Source organism: Mytilus edulis, chromosome 2 (assembly GCF_963676685.1).
Source record: "Mytilus edulis chromosome 2, xbMytEdul2.2, whole genome shotgun sequence".
Classification (NCBI taxonomy): Eukaryota; Metazoa; Mollusca; class Bivalvia; order Mytilida; family Mytilidae; genus Mytilus; species Mytilus edulis.
This window is the reverse complement of record NC_092345.1, coordinates 105,545,155-105,566,830: the sequence shown is the minus strand read 5'-3', so window position 1 is coordinate 105,566,830 and position 21,676 is coordinate 105,545,155. Positions and strand designations below refer to the sequence as shown.

The following is a 21,676-nucleotide window of genomic DNA, read 5'->3' as shown; positions in this document are numbered from 1 at the left end:
TTGATACTTTGATTTGATGATCTTTGGTCTTTGGTCATATCTATATGTGACACATCTTGCTTACATTGATGTTTTTATTTTGATAATAATATGTCATTTGTAAAGTAAACAAAGAATAAACCAGGCAGTCTGGAATATGATCAATTTATGAGGAAAATGTAAATAAATTTCAATAAATAAAAGAGGAAATCCAATGCATGGCAATGACATGAGATTCCTTAGTATAAAGTTAATAACCTAAATCTACAATCTATTGTCAGAAGTTAAATCTTACAGCTATGTTGACAAACAAAAAATGATGTACTTTACAACTAACCAGATTGAATTCAAAGTTAGGAACTGTTTTAAGTACTCAAATGACTCAAGGATTTTGTTTTTAGGGTTGCATACTGGCTTAAATTATCAATTTCATAAACAATATATGAACAAACATGTTTTAAAAGTTATGTTCATTTAGATGAATATTATTAATTCAACTGCCAAGAAAGTGGCATCTTCATATCTTCTTTCAATGACAGCTACTGTAGCTCAGCATACAAAAATATAAATTGCTATAAAGCAAAACAATCAAAAGATGCTCATTGAAAAAAATCTAAACAATTGACAATGTTGTTCATATCAGGCTAATCTAGTTTAATCTTCCAACAAAAAATATCTGTCCAGGAAATAAAGTTCTTATATCAAAACAGAGTTTCTATAGAATAAACTTATTACTGTTCTTTAAAGGGGCATAAGCTGTCAAATTCATGTTTTACCAATGGGTCTCAAATAGGAATAATTGATTTAAAACATACTTAAACGTATATCAAGTTTTAGCCCCTCTAATTTACAATTGCTTTTCATTATATATAAACATCATTAAAAAGTCCATTGTTGTCGCTATGTTAACAGAACTACCACCAGCAGATAATGTAAGAGAGATTTTTAACCCTAAATCTTCTAACGGTTCACTTCCTTGTTTTTGGAGCCTACATAATCAGTATTAAACTGATTCATCATAACAAAGGTTCTGTTCCATTCCAGTCTACCTGGGCATCTGTCCATCTAAAAAAAATACCATATTATGTTACTAAGAAAACACAATTATAGCTTGGAACTATGAATAAATTTATACTGTGTGAATGCTCAAAATGTATTTATTTATTAAGTTGATGTTTAACTGTTGCAACAATTTTAACATGTTATAACAGCAAAACTCATGTTTAGTATAGATAGAGGTATGTCTATGCTTGCTTTGATATCATTTCATTGTTAATGAAACTCCAGCCTATTTCATGGAAACATGACCAAAACTAACTATCTGCAGTATGATTTTATCACCAGATATTGTTTATAATTTGTTGACAATACTTTACCATGTGTTCTTCGATATAGACATGTAAGAGGTGTCTTTAAATTCTGCTTAAGAAGGTTCGAGGGTACAAAAATTTCACAGAAAATTTTTAAAGATTTTATTTTTCATTACAAATTTTATTTATTACGCTATTAATTGTTACTTTATGATATGGGACAAAAATCAAGATGACTTTTAAAATGTTTGAATCATTGAAAAAGCTCCAAATTATCTCCCTTTGGTGCAAAAATGCCATTTTTTCGCATTTACATTGAAATATCTTTTTAAACTCATTGTTGACCTATATTTTTTATTATTATTTTCAAATAAGCTGTACTGAAACTAAACAATTGTAAAGTTTTAGCGATTTCTGTAATTTAGTTCTTTTTTTATTTCGATAATTACCTATATTTCTCCTAGATTAGTTCAACCGAAAAAAAGGTACCTCAACAAAAGTGCATGCTTTTTTTGAAGGCAGATTGTGAGCTTAAATGAACAATGACCCTATATTTTAATTTCATTTTTCTATTTGAGTATATGATAAAAGAGTGCACACACTGAAATGTCTCGCCTTCTTTACTAATCATTGATATTATATTGATAGTCCTAAATATAAAGCTTTATTACAATTTAAACATAGAACCATGAAAATACAGTCAAGGTGAGATGAACCATGACAGGCACACATGTACAGCTAACAATTCTTGCATACAACAAATAAAGTTGACCTATTGCTTAAAGTTTAAAAAAAAAACGGACCAAAACACAAAAATTTAACACTAAGTAATGAACCATGAAAATGAGATCAAGGTCAAATTCAATCTGAGCGACTAACATAAAGATCATAAAATATTTCCATACACCAAATATAGTTGACTTATTGCATATAGTATTAGATTAAAAGAAACCAAAAATCAAAAACTTAACCTTGTTCACTGATCCATGAAATGAGGTTGAGGTCAAGTGAAAACTGTCTGACAAATATGAGGACCTTGCAAGGTACGCACATATCAAATATAGTTATCCTATTACTTATAATAAGAGAGAATTCAACATTACAAAACTGAACCATGAAAATGAGGTCAAGGACATTGGACATGTGACTGACGGAAACTTCGTAACATGAGGCATCTATATGCAAAGTATGAAGCATCCAGGTCTTCCACCTTTTAAAATATAAAGCTTTTAAGAAGTTAGCTAACGCCGCCGCCGTAGCCGCCGGATCACTATCCCTATGTCAAGCTTTCTGCAACAAAAGTTGCAGGCTCGACAAAAACTTAACTATAACCACTGAACCATGAAAATGAGGTCAAGGTCAGATGACACCTGCCAGTTGGATGTATGTACACCTTTCAGTCCTTCCATACACTGAATATACAAGACCTATTGCTTATAGTATCTGAGATATGGACTTGACCACCAAAACTTAACCTTGTTCACTGATCAATGAAATGAGGTCGAGGTCAAGTGAAAACTGTCTGACGGACATGAGGACCTTGCAAGGTACGCACAAACCAATTATAGTTATCCTATTACTTATAATAAGACAGAATTTAACATACCAAATATAGTTATCCTATTACTTATAATAAGAGAGAATTTCACAGTACAAAAAAATCTCAACTTTTTTTTCAAGTAATCACTGAACCATGAAAATGAGGTCAAGGACATTGGACATGTGAATGACGGAAACTTGGTAACATGAGGCATCTATATACAAAGTATGAAGCATCCAGGTCTTTCCACCTTCTAAAATATAAAACTTTAAAGAAGTTAGCTAATGCCACTGCCGCCTCCGGAACACTATCCCTATGACGTGCTTTCTGCAACAAAAGTTGCAGGCTCGACAAAAAGTCATTTATAGAAGAAAAAAAATTATTTATAACAGCTTAAGGGGTGGTAGGGGCTCTCTTTTAACTTATAATCAGGTGAGAAATTTTACTTTAATTATGAGATGAGGAACACCAATAAGAGTGTTGTTCCTTTGCTTTTGAATTGTCATGCCAGAATATTGATTTTCTAATGAATTGATACACCATAACCTCTTTTTTTTATCAATTTTATCAGTGTATGTTTTCTGTCTCAAAGTTTTGCATGCCAGACTCTTTCAATTGAACACTTTCCAAATACTGGTACTTACTTTGTCCTAATGCAATGATCAATTGGAGGTACCAGTTCTTCCTCACCAGTTGGGGGCTTGTATGATCTATCTGTGGTACCTGCAATAACATAAACATGTACCACACTCCTACTCTTTATAAAGGACTAAAGAAATGATGTAAATAACAAGTAAAACTGTGATATATTGTTCACTAATGATACCATGCTATTACAATTCTGTAAGTTGATGAGCAATCGGTATGGAAATGCATCGCCTGGTTTAAACATGCTCTTATATCAGGAAGCTCTTATTTGTAGAAAATACTCATGCAGCTGAAGAATAAACAAACATAGGGACGAAAAGTTTACCTATCTCATGAAGATTTAAAAACAACATGAAATAAAGAGCATGATCCCTAATCAACAGAAAATTGCTTGGGGATTATTTTCAAAATCCATAAGTTGTTTTGACTTTGACCACTGATCTAGACAATATAAACAGAGTTGGTTACTCTTCAAACATGTTTAACTATGCCAGATATTGTAAAGTCTAAAATCTCAACAGTGTTTATACATGTATGATATCATGTATATATTTTTGTGAAAGAGTATATTTATTTTATATTTGAATTAATTCACTGTTTGTTAAGAAAATGTGATTTAGAACATGCAATACAATATGGATGATATCTGATTTAGTGAGCTTGTATGGATAAATGTTCTCTTTTACTATACTCCATGAGTACTTACATATAGACAGTTTAATGACCTCTTGTTGTCTGGCTAATCCATCATAGTAATACAAATCAAATCGTTTCTCAGCTTTCCAGTCATTAACTAAGTCTTTATTTATAGAGAATAACACACTGAAATGACTCTCACTGCATACAACCCAGATAGGAAACTTTGGTGTCTTATAGAAGGTTCCAACCTGCAATACACATTATAGTTTGGTAACAATAGTACATAACAGAAAATCTAGATCTGGAACATATTATACTTGGGTATTAATAGTGTATTATAGAAAATCTAAACCTGCAATTTATCCTGTACCCATTAAGGGCATTAAAATACATCTTCTGGTCAAAATTTCAATAAACAAACACAAGAACTTATAGCTTTTACTTTTTTTTTTATCTCCATTTATAGTTGACAAACCTTTTTTAGAAACATTTTTTCAAAAACTTTCATTTTGTGAAACTATAGAGCATACATCATTCATTAGTTAGTGGTTTTTTTTTCTTCTTTTCAATTGTTAGCTTGTTTCAATTGAAACTTGAATGAACATGTTGATTGCTAAACATAATGCAAATTAAAAACTATTCTAAACAAGAATGTGTCCAAAGTACACAGATGCCCCACTCGCACTATCCTTTTCCATGTTCCATGGACCGTGAAATTGGGTAATTATCTAATTTGGCATTAAAATTAGAAAGATCATATAATAAGCAACAAGTGTACTAAGTTTCAAGTTGATTGGACTTCAGCTTCATCAAAAACTACCTTGACCAAAAACTTTAACCTGAAACTCCCACTTTCATTTTCTATGTTCAGTGGAACGTGAAATTGGGGTCAAAAGTCTAATTTGGCTTAAAAATTAGAAAGATCATCTCATAAGCAACAAGTGCACTAAGTTTCAAGTTGATTGGACTTCAGCTTCATCAAAAACTACCTTGACCAAAAACTTTAACCTGGATGGACGAAGGGAACCACAGACGGACGGACGGACGAACAGAGCCACAGACTAGAAAACATAATGCCCCTCTACTATCGTAGGTGGGGCATAAAAAGTTTCAAGGCTTATATATATAATTTGTACCCCATACGTGCATTTCATCTACAACCAATCAGTGACGGGAGAAATGATACTAAATGAGAAAACCAAATACATGTACAGATACATATACTTTTACAATAACTCTTTTTTTTATTTCCTAGAAACATCTACTTTGGTGTTGTTCTAAATAAAACTGTTTAAATTGTGACATCATACCCATGCAATACATGTTTTATTGAAACATAATCTATTTACAAATTGATATAAGTGCGTCACTTTAGAACATAAATCTACTGTAGAAACATTAATTTTAGTGGGGTCAAAATTTCGTTGTTTTGTCACTATATAAGATTTCATGGGGATTTAATTTCGTAGTTTCTAGTAAATGGAAGTGATATCATATGGAGGTTAAATTTTCCTTGGAGTTTTAATTTTCCTTGGAGTTTTAATTTCGTGGATATATTCTTTCCATGAAATAAATGAAATTAAATCCTCCATGAAAATTTCTGCTTTTACAGTATTTACAAAGTAAAACAAGTGTGTCACATTAGAACATGATGTTATCTACAAAGGGGAATAAGTCTGTCTTATAAGAACCTCTATTGACCTTTACCTGACATGATTTGTAATGTTCAAATAAAGAAAGTAGTCCTACATCGCTCCTCCCACTAATACCTTTGAGAACCATTGGGGGTGATCCATCTCCTGATTCTAACTCCATCACATCATTGAACACATTAGACACTGCCTTCCCAGTCAGCAGTAAATTCACCAAATCCTGAAATGAAATATCAGTATGCTATATTATATGTAAAGTTTGTCTAACATAAATATGATAAATAACATAAGTAAAACATGCTAACTACATGCAGGTCTATCAAGGAAACAGACCATCACATTTTGGTTGTAATGCCAGTGAACATTTATACTGAACCAATCATATAGCAATGAAAATCTGCTAGAGAATACAACCGTTTTCCTTTGCCATGGGAACAAATGAACTGTTCAAGGTCCAGAGCTGTTAAATTTATCTAAGAGGAATAAGAAATCCATATCTCTACATTTCTTACTTCTGTAGTATCAACTAAAAATAACATTGTCAAATGATGTGTTTTTGCTGTGTTTACATTTCTTGAGTTCATACCTGAGTACAGTAACCATGAGCTCCCATTAACTTCCCTGTCGGCTCATCCATATCACTCTTGACTCTGTCAATAATCAAACAACGTATATAAAATAACACACAAACACCACAAATAAGGTATAAACAGCATATACACATATATCAAATGTCTTTTTTCCCATTCCCAATGTTTACCCTGTTAGGGTTTTGTTTTGATTGACTTCAATTAAGTTATGATGAAATTACATGACATGTTAAGATAGAGATTTAAATGTTGAAATTTTAGGTGTCAATTTTGTAAAGTTAAAGTTTAATTGATTTTATACATCATTCTATTTACAGATATGAACGATTTTTAAAAAGTGTAGTGGCATATGAAAACAAAAGCTGAAATAAGACTTATTTCATATTGGTTTAGAATTAGCTTCTCTTTTAGGGTAACAAGGGGCCACATGAAATTCTTTATTCCTATGGCAAAATTCCACACTTCCGCGCTTCATACAAAAATGTTCTTTGGTCAACGCTTTTACACCCCAATAAATTTACAAAAAGAAGCATTCAATTCTTAAATAAAGAGACAGGACAGCTGAATACAAACTTACAGATCAATATAACGAGACAAGATAGCAGAATAAACACATAATATGGCACCTCCTGTTCCATCGCATTCAAACTGAAATACACAAAATAAACAGATAGAGAATAAATTATTGTTCCTATAATTATGAAACCATTATCACTTTGGAGAAACCATTAAGACATATGTATGATGACTTTAATACACTATATTGAGATTATGTACTATGTCATGTTAAATTACACAAAACAACGAAAGGCATAAATATTTGGAAAATATATTGACTGATGTTGAATGACAATATTGTTTCTATTGACAAATAAATATTTATTATGCATGTTGAATGATGCTTAACATCTCTGCTTAAAATATTTAGACTATATAGTATCTAAATGCTGAATTGTTATGAACATTCTGTGTAAATATTCATACAATTTTGTATATAGTAGTTTCTAAGCCTGATTTACAATAAACATTTCTGTGTAAATATTTAGACAACATAGTATCTAAGTCTGACAATATAGTATCTAAGCCTGAATTACTATGAACATTTCTGTGTAAATATTTAGACAATATAGTATCTAAGCCTGAATTACATGAACATTTGTGTGTAAATATTTAGACAACATAGTATCTAAGTCTGAATTACTATGAACATTTCTGTGTAAATATTTACACAACATAGTATCTAAGCCTGAATAACTGTGAACATTTCTGTGTAAATATTTACACAACATAGTATCTAAGCCTGAATTACTATAAACATTTCTGTGTAAATATTTACACAACATAGTATCTAAGCCTGAATTACTATGAACATTTTTGTGTAAATATTGAGAGAATCACTGCATAAAATATATCATACTCACCTGTCTAATATTTTGTAATACAAAACTCTGCAGATCTTCATAGGTTTTAAAATGGTTGATCATCAACTACAAAAGAAGTAAAAAAAAACTAATGGAATGTCTGAGTTGCTCTATATACAAAACAAGAGGCTGTCACAACGACAGCAAACCGGATTTATTAACATTTATTTGTGTCCTGGCAATATCACAAGAACCATTACTGATGATTGGTGAAAGTGAAAATCATCAATATCAAATTTGACCTCCATTTTGTCATAAGTATCAACATATTAAAATTTGAAAAGCTAAGATTGAATGGTTCGTGAGTATATGCAACAATGTGAATGGAAACACCATTTTACGATCTTTCAAGAACCATAACTCCTGAACGGTAAAAGTCAAAATCGTCATTATTGAACTTGACCTCTATTTTGTTATCAGTAACAACATATTAAAATTTGAAAAGCTTTGGTTGAATGGTTCATGAGAAAATGCACGGACACGACTGGAAATACCATTTTTCAATCTTTCAAGAACCATAACTCCTGAACAGTAAAAGTCAAAATCGTCATTATTGAACTTGACCTCCATTTTGTCATCAGTAACAACATATTAAAATTTGGGAAGCTTTAGTAGAACAGTTCATGCGTAAATGCACGGACACGACTGGAAGCGCCATTTTACGATCTTTCAAGAACCATAACTCCTGAACGGTAAAAGTTAAAATCGCCATTATTGAACTTGACCTCTATTTTGTCATCAGTAACAACATATTAAAATTTCAAAAGCTTTGGTTGAGTGGTTCATGAGAAAATGCACGGACACGACTGGAAACACCATTTTTCAATCTTTCAAGAACCATAACTCCTGAACGGTAAAAGTCAAAATTGTTATTATTGAACTTGACCTCCATTTTGTCATCAGTAACAACATATTAAAATTTGGGAAGCTTTGGTAGAACAGTTCATGAGTAAATGCACGGACACGACTGAAAACTCCATTTTTCAATCTTTTAAGAACCATAACTCCTGAACGGTAAAAGTCAAAATCGCCATTATTGAACTTGACCTTCATTTAGTTGTCAGTAACAACATATTAAAATTTTAAAAGCTTTGGTTGAACGGTTCATGAGTTAATGCACGGACAACATTTGATTGCCGCCCGCCCGACCGACCGACCGCCGTGTCGACCACCCGCCGTACATTCCCAAATCAATAACCGACCTTTTTGTCACAAAAATCCGGTTAAAAAAACGAAACAATTCTTAATCTCCAAAGGGTGATTGGGGAATACAAATATGGTAACTCTTGGTTTTCTTTTGACCAGTAGTAAAACCTTTGCAAAAGTGGGGAGTATATTTGGCTGTGTGGGATGTCAAATTGGGTCAGAATGGTGATGCTAAATCAAATGCCTTGTGTAGAGAGAGTGCCATAAACATTGCATGTTAACAACCCTTGTAACAACTCTTTCTCTCTTGAAATTCTGTGAACAATTACTGACACTAAAGATGATTTAGCTACCTATAAGTACTTTTGGACATCTTCTGTAATGTAAGGAGCTGGGGGATTTAGCATGGGTCAAATAACATTCAACTATTAAAGCTGAAATAAATTTTATAATATTCAAAACAAAAAATACATTAACTTTAAGAAAGTATCTCAGTAAGAAAAAACACTTGTCAAACAATAAAGTGTAGTACACATACTTACAGTTTCAGTTAAATCATCATATTTATATTTATTGCTACTTCCTTGGAACTGAGATTTCCCTGATGGCCTGAAACACAAATATTTATTATCTTATATTACTTATTATATATATTAATAATAAAACAGCAAATGCAAACTTCAAATAAAATTATATATCTTTGAAAAATTAAATTAAACAACATAGACTATAGAGCTTACTTCATTGTTAATTTACAACACACATAGTACATGTAGTACAAGTAAAACAAATAATGACAACACCCAATTATATCTGTCTGGTTAACAGCCTACATAAAATTACCTTTACATAAATACAAGTATGTGGATTCATTTATTTTCACCAGTACTCATTTTTGTGGAAATTTTTTTTACACTGAACATTTTTAACATTCAATCTTTCATCTTTATCCAGGAAATCAATCCACAAATATTAGAATTCTGCAGTTAAAATGTATCCACAGTACCCTTAAAATACTGGTTAATAATGACTTACATGACAACAACAGCAGTTTTGTATTCACCACATCTCCAGAATATCTTGGCTAAAGCTATGGCAAGGGCAGTGGACCTCTCTATACTGGTAGGTTCTCCACTGTTAAATATAGGAAAATGAAAATATTTTCTCCTTAAAAGTTTTTTTAAGTACACCTGATAATTGTCAGATTTATAATAATAAAAGTGTTTTAAATCCTTCTTCAAAACAAAAACTAATTAATAAGGCTGGTGTTTTCTGCTCCATTACACAAAGTAGTTTTTGTATGTCACACTCTGTCCAGAGAACACATTATAGAACTTCATTACTTAAATATTGTTTGCTATAAAAAATATTCCTCACATAAACATGATGATTCAGCTGATAAGAAATAGCTGTGAGTAACGAAAAGTAAGTTGATATTATTTTTCCTGTTTATATACTATTTCTACATATGAAACAAATACTACTTACAATCTATTAAGTGGAATTCTACCGTCTTTGAACAATAAAGTTTGTAATACCGTAGCTTGAATAGCAGCCATAACACCACAGGATCCACCCTTAAATGATGTACAGAAACTATTAGATGACATTTTATGGTTCAAATAATACACAGTTACAGGTATTAAATCTTATGTCATCACAAATTCAATCTTGAAGTTGTAACAGGTCTTCCAATTGATATTTTATCGTGTGTTTTTCTATGTTGTGATGTTATACAATTGTTTCAGAAAAAGGGAGAAGGTTTGGTACCATTAAAACTTTTAATCCCGCTGCAAATGTTTGCATCTGTCCTAAGTCAGAAATCTGATGTACAGTAGTTGTCGTTTGTTTATGTAACTTATACGTGTTTCTCGTTTCTCGTTTTTTTATTAGACCATTGGTTTTCCTGTTTGAATGGTTAAATTGGCACCTGGTCAAATCGGCACATAGTCAATTTTGCACCTGCTTAAATCAGCACTTGTTGTCGTCATTTCGGCACCAATGTTAGATATGTTCAATATATTCTATTATCTTTTTGGGTGAGTGTGGGGTGTTTCTATCTCGAGGGGTCCACTTCCTTTATACAAGGTGATAGGATGTGCCCCTTGAATAGGTCACCTTTTCAAGCTTGAAAATATGTGAATAGGTCAGGAAAACTATCAGAAATATTTGATAAGGTCAAGGGTGGGGTAACAGAAACACAAGGTATTTACGGGCTTCATTGTTTTATTAAGTTTTTGAAGAAAAAACAGCAATATATAAGCTACCTGTAAATAGTTTAAACAACAAAAATGTTAATTATGTAACTGATAAATTAAAGAGGTTGGTAATGGGGGTATTTTTATGACGAATAATGGTAAAAATTCTTGTCAAATGACATTTATGGTAATTTTTGGTGCATGACAATAAATATGCACTTTCTTTTAGACTATCAGAAATATTTGATAAGGTCAAGGGTGGGGTAACAGAAACACAGGGTATTTAAGGGCTTCATTGTTTTATTAAGTTTTTGAAGAAAAAACAGCAATATATAAGTTACCTGTAAATAGTTTAAACAACAAAAATGTTAATTATGTAACTGATAAATTAAAGAGGGTGGTAATGGGGGTATCTTTATGACGAATAACAGTAAAAATTCTTGCCAAATGACGTTAATGGTAATTTTTGGTGCATGACGATAAAATATGCACTTTCTTTTAGACGATAAAAAATCGAATGATTATGACGAATCACGATAAATTTTTTCAAAAAATAACAGTAATAATAATTATTAGAGACCTCTAATGAATCACAAATCATGATAAGGATGTTTTGACAAATCATGGTAAAATTTTAGCCAATTTGATGCTAACGGTAGTCGAAAATGGCAGTTCGACGCCTGACGGTAAAGGGCATCACTTCCCTCATTCTGGGAACAGTATATCTAACGCATATATATAATATATATGTTCCTGCCTCATTAAAGATAAAACTTTTTATAAACAATAAATTTAGGAGTTCAATTTTAACAATGTATCATCTAATTATTTTATCCAACCCCAAAATGACAAAAAATAGAAAGATCATTAATACATTTTTAGGATTATTTATATATGTAAATCATATCAAATATTATTGGATGCAGAATTGACTTTAAATGGGAGCAGATTTGACTAGATCTCGATTTAACTTTTTCAATGGGTGCCGATTTGACCAGGTGCCGATTTCGACTTGTACCCCATGTGTTGAGCCTACCCAAAATAATAAATAGTTATCCATATCTATCCATTGTGTAGGGCATACAACACGAAATAGTATAAACAAGGCTACATGTTCCCTTGAAATGTCACATAAAATAATATGTATACATACCACTATTCTGCTGAAAAATTCTGCAGAGCTATGTTAAGTAATTTTTTTATGCACATACTTGAAATAAATCTTTTTTATTTAATGCTTTACCATTAACCATATATGCTCTATTATTAGCTTACCTTTTTTTGGACAAGACCATACTGTAATTTAGGAATATCACAAAATGTAAAACTTTGATATCGCCATTCATCATTAAAATTCTGATTGCCTGTTCCAAAAACTACACTTTTCAAGTTAATGGCAGTTTGCAATGTGATTGGACGTGCATCTGTAAGATTTTGTATAGGGCGTGAGGATGGCATAGCTGGACCTAGTTGTAAATCAGCAAGGTCATTATCTAGATCATCAACATCTCCAAATTCTACATCACCAACTTTAGATGTTAAGCTTTTGGCACTCATTAATGATGAAGATGATGATGTCCTGAAATATACCTCTGTATATATAAACAGCACAATGAATCACCACATTATTGTAAAATGTTTACAATGTATCAAAGGCATTAAAATTAAACAAGAAGTTCAGTTTAAAAAAAACACTTCCCTTTATCTTAATTTTAAAATGATATTGCTATCTTATCATGTATTGATACTGAGAAACTGAAACTATTCTGAAAATTAATCTGTCCACTAAATCATGATAACTAAATAACAAAGCTGCTTTGAAAAGGGGATAAGATGTAAAGTTATAGTCAATTTATAATCCTAAAGGTATCAATAATATCTAACCTGTTGAGATAAAACTCTGAAATAGGTCTAAACAACAAAGCAGCAATATTTTCATAAGAAGCATAAATTGTAGTGTATTAATCACCTTTCTAGGCCCCCTCTAGTTGGAGGTCTCTGTAGAATACTGGAATCTTCTATACTATAGGTAACTGGTTCTTTGTCTTGTTGTCTTCTGTTTGATTTGGGTCGACCAACTGAGGATTTGGGACGAGATTCTGAAGCATCAACTTCTAAAATATCCTTTATGGAAGATTTTCTTTCTTTCTTTATTAAACTGTCTATATTTTCAATAATTGGTTCAGAGCTCACATGAATCATTCTAGGATTTTCTTTTTTCAATTCAGGAACCACTTTTTTTACTGTTAGACTGTCATTATTAAAATCTGAGGACAATTTATTATTTTTTATAATATCTGGTCCTGAATTCATTTCTGAAAGATCTAGTTTTTTCCCCCCTCTTCCAGATGATGACAGCGGTCGTGGCTTGTGAAAGTTTCTGCCTTTTCCAAGAGTCTGAAATATACATCAAATAACAGTAACTAATTTTATAGTAAACTTATTTTGAAATGAGTTGTTAACAGCTTTAATTCAATATAAAATTCTATGCGAGCCAGATCAAATATTGATTAGAAAACAAAAGTTTAGATTTCATTCAAATTCATTTAAATGACATCAAAATTAAAATTACAATAAAATTGAGAAAGGAAATGGGGAATGTGTCAAAGCGACAACAACCCGACCATAGAGCAGACAACAGCTGAAGGCCACCAATGGGTCTTCAATGTAGCGAGAAACTCACGCACCCGTAGGCGTCCTTCAGCTGGCCCCTTAAAAAATATGAATATGTATACTAGAACAGTGATAATGGACGTCATACTAAACTCCGAATTATACACAAAAAACTAAAATTAAAAATCATACAAGACTAACAAAGGCCAGAGGCTCCTGACTTGGGACAGGCGCAAAATTGTGGCGGGGTTAATCATGTATATGAGATCTCAAACATCCTCCTATACCTCTAGCCAATGTAGAAAAGTAAACGCATAACAATACGCACATTAAAATTCAGTTAAGAGAAGACCGAGACCAATGTCAGAAGATGTAACAAAAGAAAATAAACAAAATGACAATAACACATAAATAACAACAGACTACTAGCAGTTAACTGACATGCCAGCTCCAGACCTCAATTAAACTGATTGAAAGATTATGTCTTCATCATATGAATATCAGGCACAATCCCTCCCGTTAGCGGTTTAGTATCATACTTTCATAAAATATATGAGAAGAACATAACATGTGTCATGCCAACAACTGTTTTTTTAAAATAAATGTGTTTAGTCCGATGCAAAGACCCTATAAGTGAATCAATATTAAAACCAAAGTATGCAATCTTTAATGACCTGACAACAATATTGTAACTATATCCCTTCTTAATAAGTCTTTTTAAAGGTTTTGTAAGCATTTGAAGTGAATACTGACATTTGTACAAAGCTGTATCAATCTAGATTATTAAGACATTTTTGTAAAGTAATATACCACATCATTTTTATCAAGTACTTAATTCTGTTGTCTTTCAAGTGGACTTTTTGTCAGTCTTATATTTAGATACTTTCTTTATCATCAACAGAATTTAGTTATATTGTCAAATAGTTGAGTATGCACATTTCTCAGCATTTTAACATTAAAATTAATATTTAGGCTGTATTTACTGTGTCTTCAAATTTAATACAAAGTTTGACAGTGTCATTTTCATTAAGCTTTACATACAATGTATGCATACTTAACCTATAGGCAGATTTGTATATTTCATTTAATTTTGTAGTTATATGTTGTCAGATATTATATTAAAATGGATAGTTATTCATTATAACTTCAAGAAGTTTAATATTCAACAGAATTTGACCAATAATAGTTGACAGAGTTGTCTCCCTTGATTAATTTAAACAAATGTATCTCTATTTCACATACAATTCATTGGGAATACAAAAGATAAGTGGAATAAATGTCAATAAGACAGCAATCCAACAACAAAACAAAGAAATCTTCAGGTCAATAGACAAAGTGTTCAAACAATATGTCCAGATTTTAATTAAAGAGAGTCATAATGGGGCTACTTTTAGACGCTCAAAAAATCAACTGGTTTTTAATAATCAGGTTAAATTTCTTCCAAAAATATGGGTAAAGATAATTATTTGAGACCACTGACAAATCACAATAAGGATATTTTGACGAATCATGGTACAATTTTAATCAATTTGAAGTTAACAGTAGCCAAAAATGACCATTTGAAGCCTGATGGTAAAGGGCATTACAACCATCATTAAATATATATAACACCTTGTGTATGTAAGTATTCAATGAAAATCTTCAGCAGTAAAATATCATAGGTAATGATAAACAATTCAATTGTTTTTTTAACTTGTATTTACTTTGATCACATAACATACATACATCTAAATTTGATGTTATTGGACCACCCATATTTTTAACTTTGGCACTTCTTGGTCTAGTTTGTGTTCTATGTGGGGGGTCTATTTCAGCCACAATAGGTGTGTCCATTAGTCCAGCTTTACCATCACCAAGAACTGTGTGACTTTCTACATCATCTTCAATCAGTAAGTCACCAGATCTAACTGTAGTATCTGTAACATATAATTTAAAGAAAGTCAGAAGATGAAAATCAAGATAACATATTAAACTGGTTCCTACATTTATATAAACAATGTTTACCTGAACTTCTTGTGGATCAGAATTCAGAATATGGAAAGTTAAAAAAAACAGGAAACCTTTTTGTATCTGCAACAAACTTAGTATTGAAAAGTTGGAGATTCAAACTATACAAAATTTTGCTTTAGCTATATTGAAAATCTTTGGATTGCCTTCTATGAAAGTTTGTATGTATACATACAATTTCTTTTAAGATAGAAAAGCGTTTCATAAAATCAGAATTAAATAACTACTTTTTTTAACAGGTTGAGATGATAGCCTGTTTTGCCTCTGTTCAGCAGGAGAACTTGGCCTGTCTGACGCAGGACTAATATCTAGGATATCTTGAGGCTTTGTTCTCTGGGCTGTAGATGGTCTACTTTCAGACTTTGACTGACTGGCTCCATTCTCAACAAAGCTGGCAATTATTATTTCTAGCATAGCTCTGAAAGGATCTTCTCTCTCCTGGTAAAATTAAAACAAAAATATTCAGGCACTTTGTTCAAGGTTATGGTTGTCTTTCTGAAATTGTTTAACATCTCATCCCTTATTTTTTTTATTATTTTTTTTACATTGTGTCAAATTAATTCGTTCAGTGTATATTCACTTGTTTGTGTTAATATGTCTTTTGATTGAGGTAAGTCATTTCAATTGATATTTTATATTGTGTCTTTCTATGTTGTGATGTTACACTATTGTTTTAGGTAAGGGTGAAGGTTGGTACCTTTTAAAATGAGTAAACCCCACTGCACCTGTCCTAAGTCAGGAACCTGATGTTCAGTTGGTTGTTTTTTGTTAATGTTGTTCATAAGTGTTTCTTATTTCTTTGTTTTTTTATATATATTAGACCATTGGTTTTCCATTTTAATTGGTTTTACACTAGTCATTTTTGGGGCCCTTTATAGCTTGCCGTTCTGTGTGAGTCAAGGCTTCATGTTGAAGGCCATACTTTGATCTGTAATGGTTTACAGTAATACACAGTCTTTGAGATGAAGAAAGAGTTGGTTGCTTGAATGTTAGATTGGACTGTAAGTGCTTGAGGTAAATAAAAGGTTGGTCAATGAACAGTCCACTAAATGTTACAAATGTTTTCCTATAGTATTATTATTCCATCTAAAAACATAAGTTTTAGTTTGTTTATGAGGAATTTACCTTATATCTATATATGTATGTTATATAACCACATTTAAACTGACCTTATTTCTTTTCATTAGTCTTTCTATGTGCAATTCTTTCATTAGAGACTGTCTATTACTGATAGCTCCTTCTGTACGTGGCATTTCCTCATCCATAATTTGCAGAGTATTCTTGAGTCCCTAAAAGAAACAGAAAATATATATACATGTAGACATAAATTAAATTAAATTCCAAAATGCTTTTAAAGTCCTTTAATTTTTTACATCTTTTCTCCAACCGGTTTCACATATTTGTGATGGTCATGAATGATAATGAATGTAACAAATGGGTAAGATAACGTCACGATAATAAGTCTGTAACAATACATAAAAGGGACGTAACCCTTAAAAAAGTAGCATATTATCTGTTTGGGTTTGGTTTGTATTTTTAGATGAACATATTTTCTTAATTAATTCTCATTTCTTCAGTCAATTGGTCGTCACATTGATAGATTGGGACAACATAGTATTTTGGTAATTTATTGGTAGCGCATAAATCCAGGTGTTTACTAAGGTTAATCATTCTTGTTTCTGTATTTCGGATTTGTTGACGGTGAACTGTAAATCTCTTCTGTAATGTGTTTCCTGTTTGGCTAATATAATCTTTTTAGCACCCATTAGATTTAATCACATAAATTAAATTTCCTGATGCGCATGTAAAAGAGTTCTTAATAGTGAAAATCTCTCCCAATTTAAATTCATTTGATTCTCCTTCCATAATATTTTTACAAATACCACAATTTGAACATCCATATTTTTTGGGATGAAGGAGATATTTCCCACTGGTGAGTATAACTTCTTTAAAGATTTTGACTGCCTCTTACTTTTAATAATTTTCTGAGTGGCTAGGGCCCTTTTCATTTAACAACCTTGACTGGCTTTTCAGCCCTTGCACGGTTGGTATAACAGCAACAAATGGAAGTTTTTAACAACCTTGACTGGCTAAACAGCCCTTGCACGGTGGGTAAGGTATAACAGACAACAAATGGAATTTTAACGACCTTAACAGCCCTTGCACGGTGGGTAAGGTATAACAGACAACAAATGGAATATTAACGACCTTGACTGGCTATACAGCCCTTGCATGGTGGGTAAGGTATAACAGACAACAAATGGAAGTTTTTAACGACCTTGACTGGCTATACAGCCCTTGCACGGACGGTGTATAACAGATGAAAGTCAGACTTTTCATGTGAATTTCAATTTAATCCTTGAAAAGCAGTCTAGATTCATTCCTAAAATAATTTATATATTTATATTTTTTTATTTGTCCCAAAACATTTAAATTCATGTAATATCCATCCTTATCAGTAGAAAAATCAATAAAAAAAAAAATTTAAAAAAAAAAAATCGGGGAAAATTTTTCATTGTACTAATGAACTCAAAATCGTTCAATTTTTTTTTGTCGTGTTTTTTAATTTCCGGATCTGCGCAGAACGCAGAAATCTACTTCCTTTTTCTGGTCTTGTTGTCGTGAGACTTTGATTAGTCTAGTAAAATATAGGAACTCAAGGAACACAATACCAATATTTCATTTTAAATCATTCTTTGTCTTTGATATGAATAAACGTTACCTGATGCATTGCGTTATTTTGTTTACATTGAACATGACGTCATAACTTAAATAACGTCACAAGTAAAATCCCTAACAACAGAACCAAAATCGGAAACGTAACGGTAATTCCGTTTCATTTTTTCACAAATATTTTTAAAAGTTTTACAGAATTCGTCCCCATTCACAGGTAATGCCTGCCTCATATTATGATACTTTGATTAAAATATTATTCATTTATATTCTTTTTACAATTTACATTTTTAAAAGCAAAATAACTGAAAACAGGATAAAGGGAAGGAACAAATATTTATTTCAATACACAGAGTTTTTATTACACAACCGCAGTAAGCCAGAGGTAAACATTGTTAATTACCAGTATGTTTGACACCCAAGCTGTTACGTGAAGCCATATAATTATACATCTTCTTTAATTAACAGGTAAAATTTAAAACAGGTGTCAATTACACCCGTACGGTAGTAAGAAATTTCAAACTATCAAATATGGCGTCCTTAATTTTCATTCATGAAATATTTCATACACAGGATTTTTCCCTCCTAAACAGGAGGAGACCCCTGAAAACAGGATTATTGTACTCCCACCGGGAGGTTCACTTGTGTTCCAGACCATATGAGTATTTGGACCGTACGCGTAGGGTCCGGACCGTATACGTATACTCATACGGTCCGACCATACGCGTACGGTCCAGTACGATCTGACCATACATGTTATTTGATCATATGGGTTAAATTGAAACAATCTTTATTTTTAGGTTATTGATAATTTGTTACAATTAGATAGATAAAATGAACAAACGAACAATTGAAATTAGGTATTTGTTTAATTGTATATATGAATCCTATTTTGGTACTCTCGCCCAAGGTGACACAATTCAAGTAACGTAATGTTTTTAGCAATTTCATGTATGCAGTTCATGCATGTTCTTTTGCATTTGTTTTTGTTTTGGTAAAGTTGCTAAATACTTTAAAACAATTGAACTCCCACTTTATGTTTACTTCCGATATCTTCAATTTCAGCGTTCATAATACAATTAATGTACTACTGATCGACTGGCTTAATACAAGAGATTAGCATATTTAATTAGCGTGAATTAAAAACAAGTCAAAATATAAAGTTTTAGTTTCAATTACAATTGAACTTTTTTATATTAATTTGATAGTTAAGTTATGTTGATCTGCTATATGCATTTGCAGTGTTCTCCCTCGGATTTTTGGATAGCGCTGTGGTAAGCGCGTAATTTTCGACAATTCTCAGTAAACTTTGTCGCTGTGCGGGATTTGTTCGTAATTGATATGTTGTGTTTTCTTTATCATGCTATTGATGTTTTCTCTTGTAATGATGTTCTCATGGCAGTTACCCCTTTGTTTGTCAATGTTGTTGTTTTGATATAGATGAAGAGTCTTTTTTTTTTTTATCTCTGTTGTAAAATTCTTATAATCAAACACAAAATACAAAAATAAATTTTATTCATTGTCATGATTAAACTGTAGCATACATTTGTACATCACATAAAAAAACATAATATTTAAACAATAACAAAGATCATTCAATGATTTAAAGGCTATTTAAGCATAAACTCCAACAGTTACTATTTTGTTCTTTACTTAAGCACTAAATTAAACACATTGATAAAATAAATTAGCTGAAATAAATGTCTATATATATCTATAAAAGTCATACGACGTTTAACAGGAGTTGACATTTTTTAGCATAATGATTACCCATTTTTCTGATTAACGTTTTATAATATTCGTATGGCTTCACCCAAGGTGGACATCGAGAAAGTGAATTTCTCAAGTCTAGTATCAGCTTGGGGTTTGTTTTTCTAATCATATCCTCTTAATTGTTTTCAAAGGGTAAAATTCATTACTGTAGAATTGCTGATTAAACAGTTATTAGTTCGATTGGGTGATAATTAATACTTCAAAGACTAGCTCATTGAACCAATTTGATCGTTGTTAAAATCAGTGTTTGTTCAACGTTCGTTAAACAAGTTTGTGAATGTCGTTGGGAAATGCGGTCAATTTATTTCATCTCATTTCATTCATATATGCCTCTATATATTCATCAAATTGAAAAAATAGATGTCAATGTTGAAATCTTTGTTTATTTTGATCTCTCAACGACGCCATTTTGTAAAATTTATTAGACTGGTCCCGCGGAGTTACTTTAATACAACGGAAATAATTCTTTCAAAAATCGTAAACCAGTCAATCACATGATCCAAAAAGAAAAATAAGCGAGGAAATTTGAAAAAATACGAAAAAAAATATAGCGACACGGTCAGTGCAATAGGACAGCGGGAAATTGAAATAGCGCTGAAAATTGTGGTGCTAAAACGGCCTGGGGAGAACACTGCATTTGTATCTAATAAACTTGACCAACTTTTTAATAATACGGTCTTACCATATGAGTATTTTGAAAAAGTTCGATACAGTCCAGACCGTACGCGTACGGTCCAAATACTCATACGGTCTGGAACACATGTATAGATTTCTAGATAGTGATAAGGTGTATAAGACAGATAAATTAATTAAGTTGTCTCCCTTTATGCAGTTTGTGTTTTTATCAAATTTATTTGTAAGCTGATTGAGCTCTGTTAACAAAATATTCAATGGAAAACAGGAGAATCCAACTAACTTTTCACAACATGCTTCCATCATAATTTAGTGTAACTCATAAACTGATATGATTTTGTATTCTTTTAAAATAATGAAAAAAAAAAAAAAATAGAACTGTAAGCCCACTTTCACTGGCAACACCGGCCACCTATTATTAAGTATAATGTAGGTATATTTACACCACCTTTCTACTTAAATATTCTCGAACTATAGATGATGCCATGCATTCTATATGTTCGTTCCCCATATTGGCAGCTTTCGCCATAATTTCGCGATTAAACTTTCAAAGTTCACTTAGGACGGCCATATTGAAACATTCTTGTGGAAACGGGATTTACGTTGTAAAGAGATTTGTTTTATTTATATATTTTTCCATGATTATAATTCTTGGTTTGCAATTAAGGTCTAAACGATTAATATTTAGTAGTCAATTTAAATTTTTTTTAGCAGAAAAAGAGAAAAATTCTAAAATCAAAAAGTATGTATGTCATTTGAGAATGTGCCTACTAAGAATCACTTCATTTTCTCCCTATGTGAAAGGTATTTAGTAAAAAAAATACCCAAGATAGAGCTATAAATTTTTGAATATT

General features: G+C 31.5%; 1 protein-coding gene across 2 annotated transcripts; it reads right to left on the bottom strand.

Annotated features, from left to right (window-relative positions):
* Positions 1–241: 241 nt before the first annotated feature.
* Positions 242–21,428, bottom strand: LOC139513818 (probable ubiquitin carboxyl-terminal hydrolase MINDY-4). 2 transcript variants are annotated; one of them, XR_011662518.1, is made up of 17 exons: positions 21,271–21,428; positions 16,913–17,032; positions 15,971–16,181; positions 15,462–15,652; positions 13,093–13,520; positions 12,399–12,702; positions 10,414–10,502; positions 9,961–10,059; positions 9,468–9,534; positions 7,780–7,845; positions 6,936–7,006; positions 6,355–6,418; positions 5,824–5,988; positions 4,184–4,364; positions 3,474–3,552; positions 432–1,044; positions 242–339 (listed from the first exon to the last, which is right to left on the bottom strand). XR_011662518.1 is itself a non-coding variant. In XM_071302641.1 (16 exons), exons 1-16 carry the CDS (start codon positions 21,349–21,351, stop codon positions 996–998), a joined length of 2,265 nt encoding a protein of 754 aa, XP_071158742.1. In that variant the 5' UTR covers positions 21,352–21,428; the 3' UTR covers positions 242–995. The 2 variants fall into 2 exon arrangements, 1 of the variants encoding a protein (XP_071158742.1); XM_071302641.1 differs by having other exon boundaries at positions 242–1,044.
* Between the last annotated feature and the right edge of the window lie 248 nt (positions 21,429–21,676).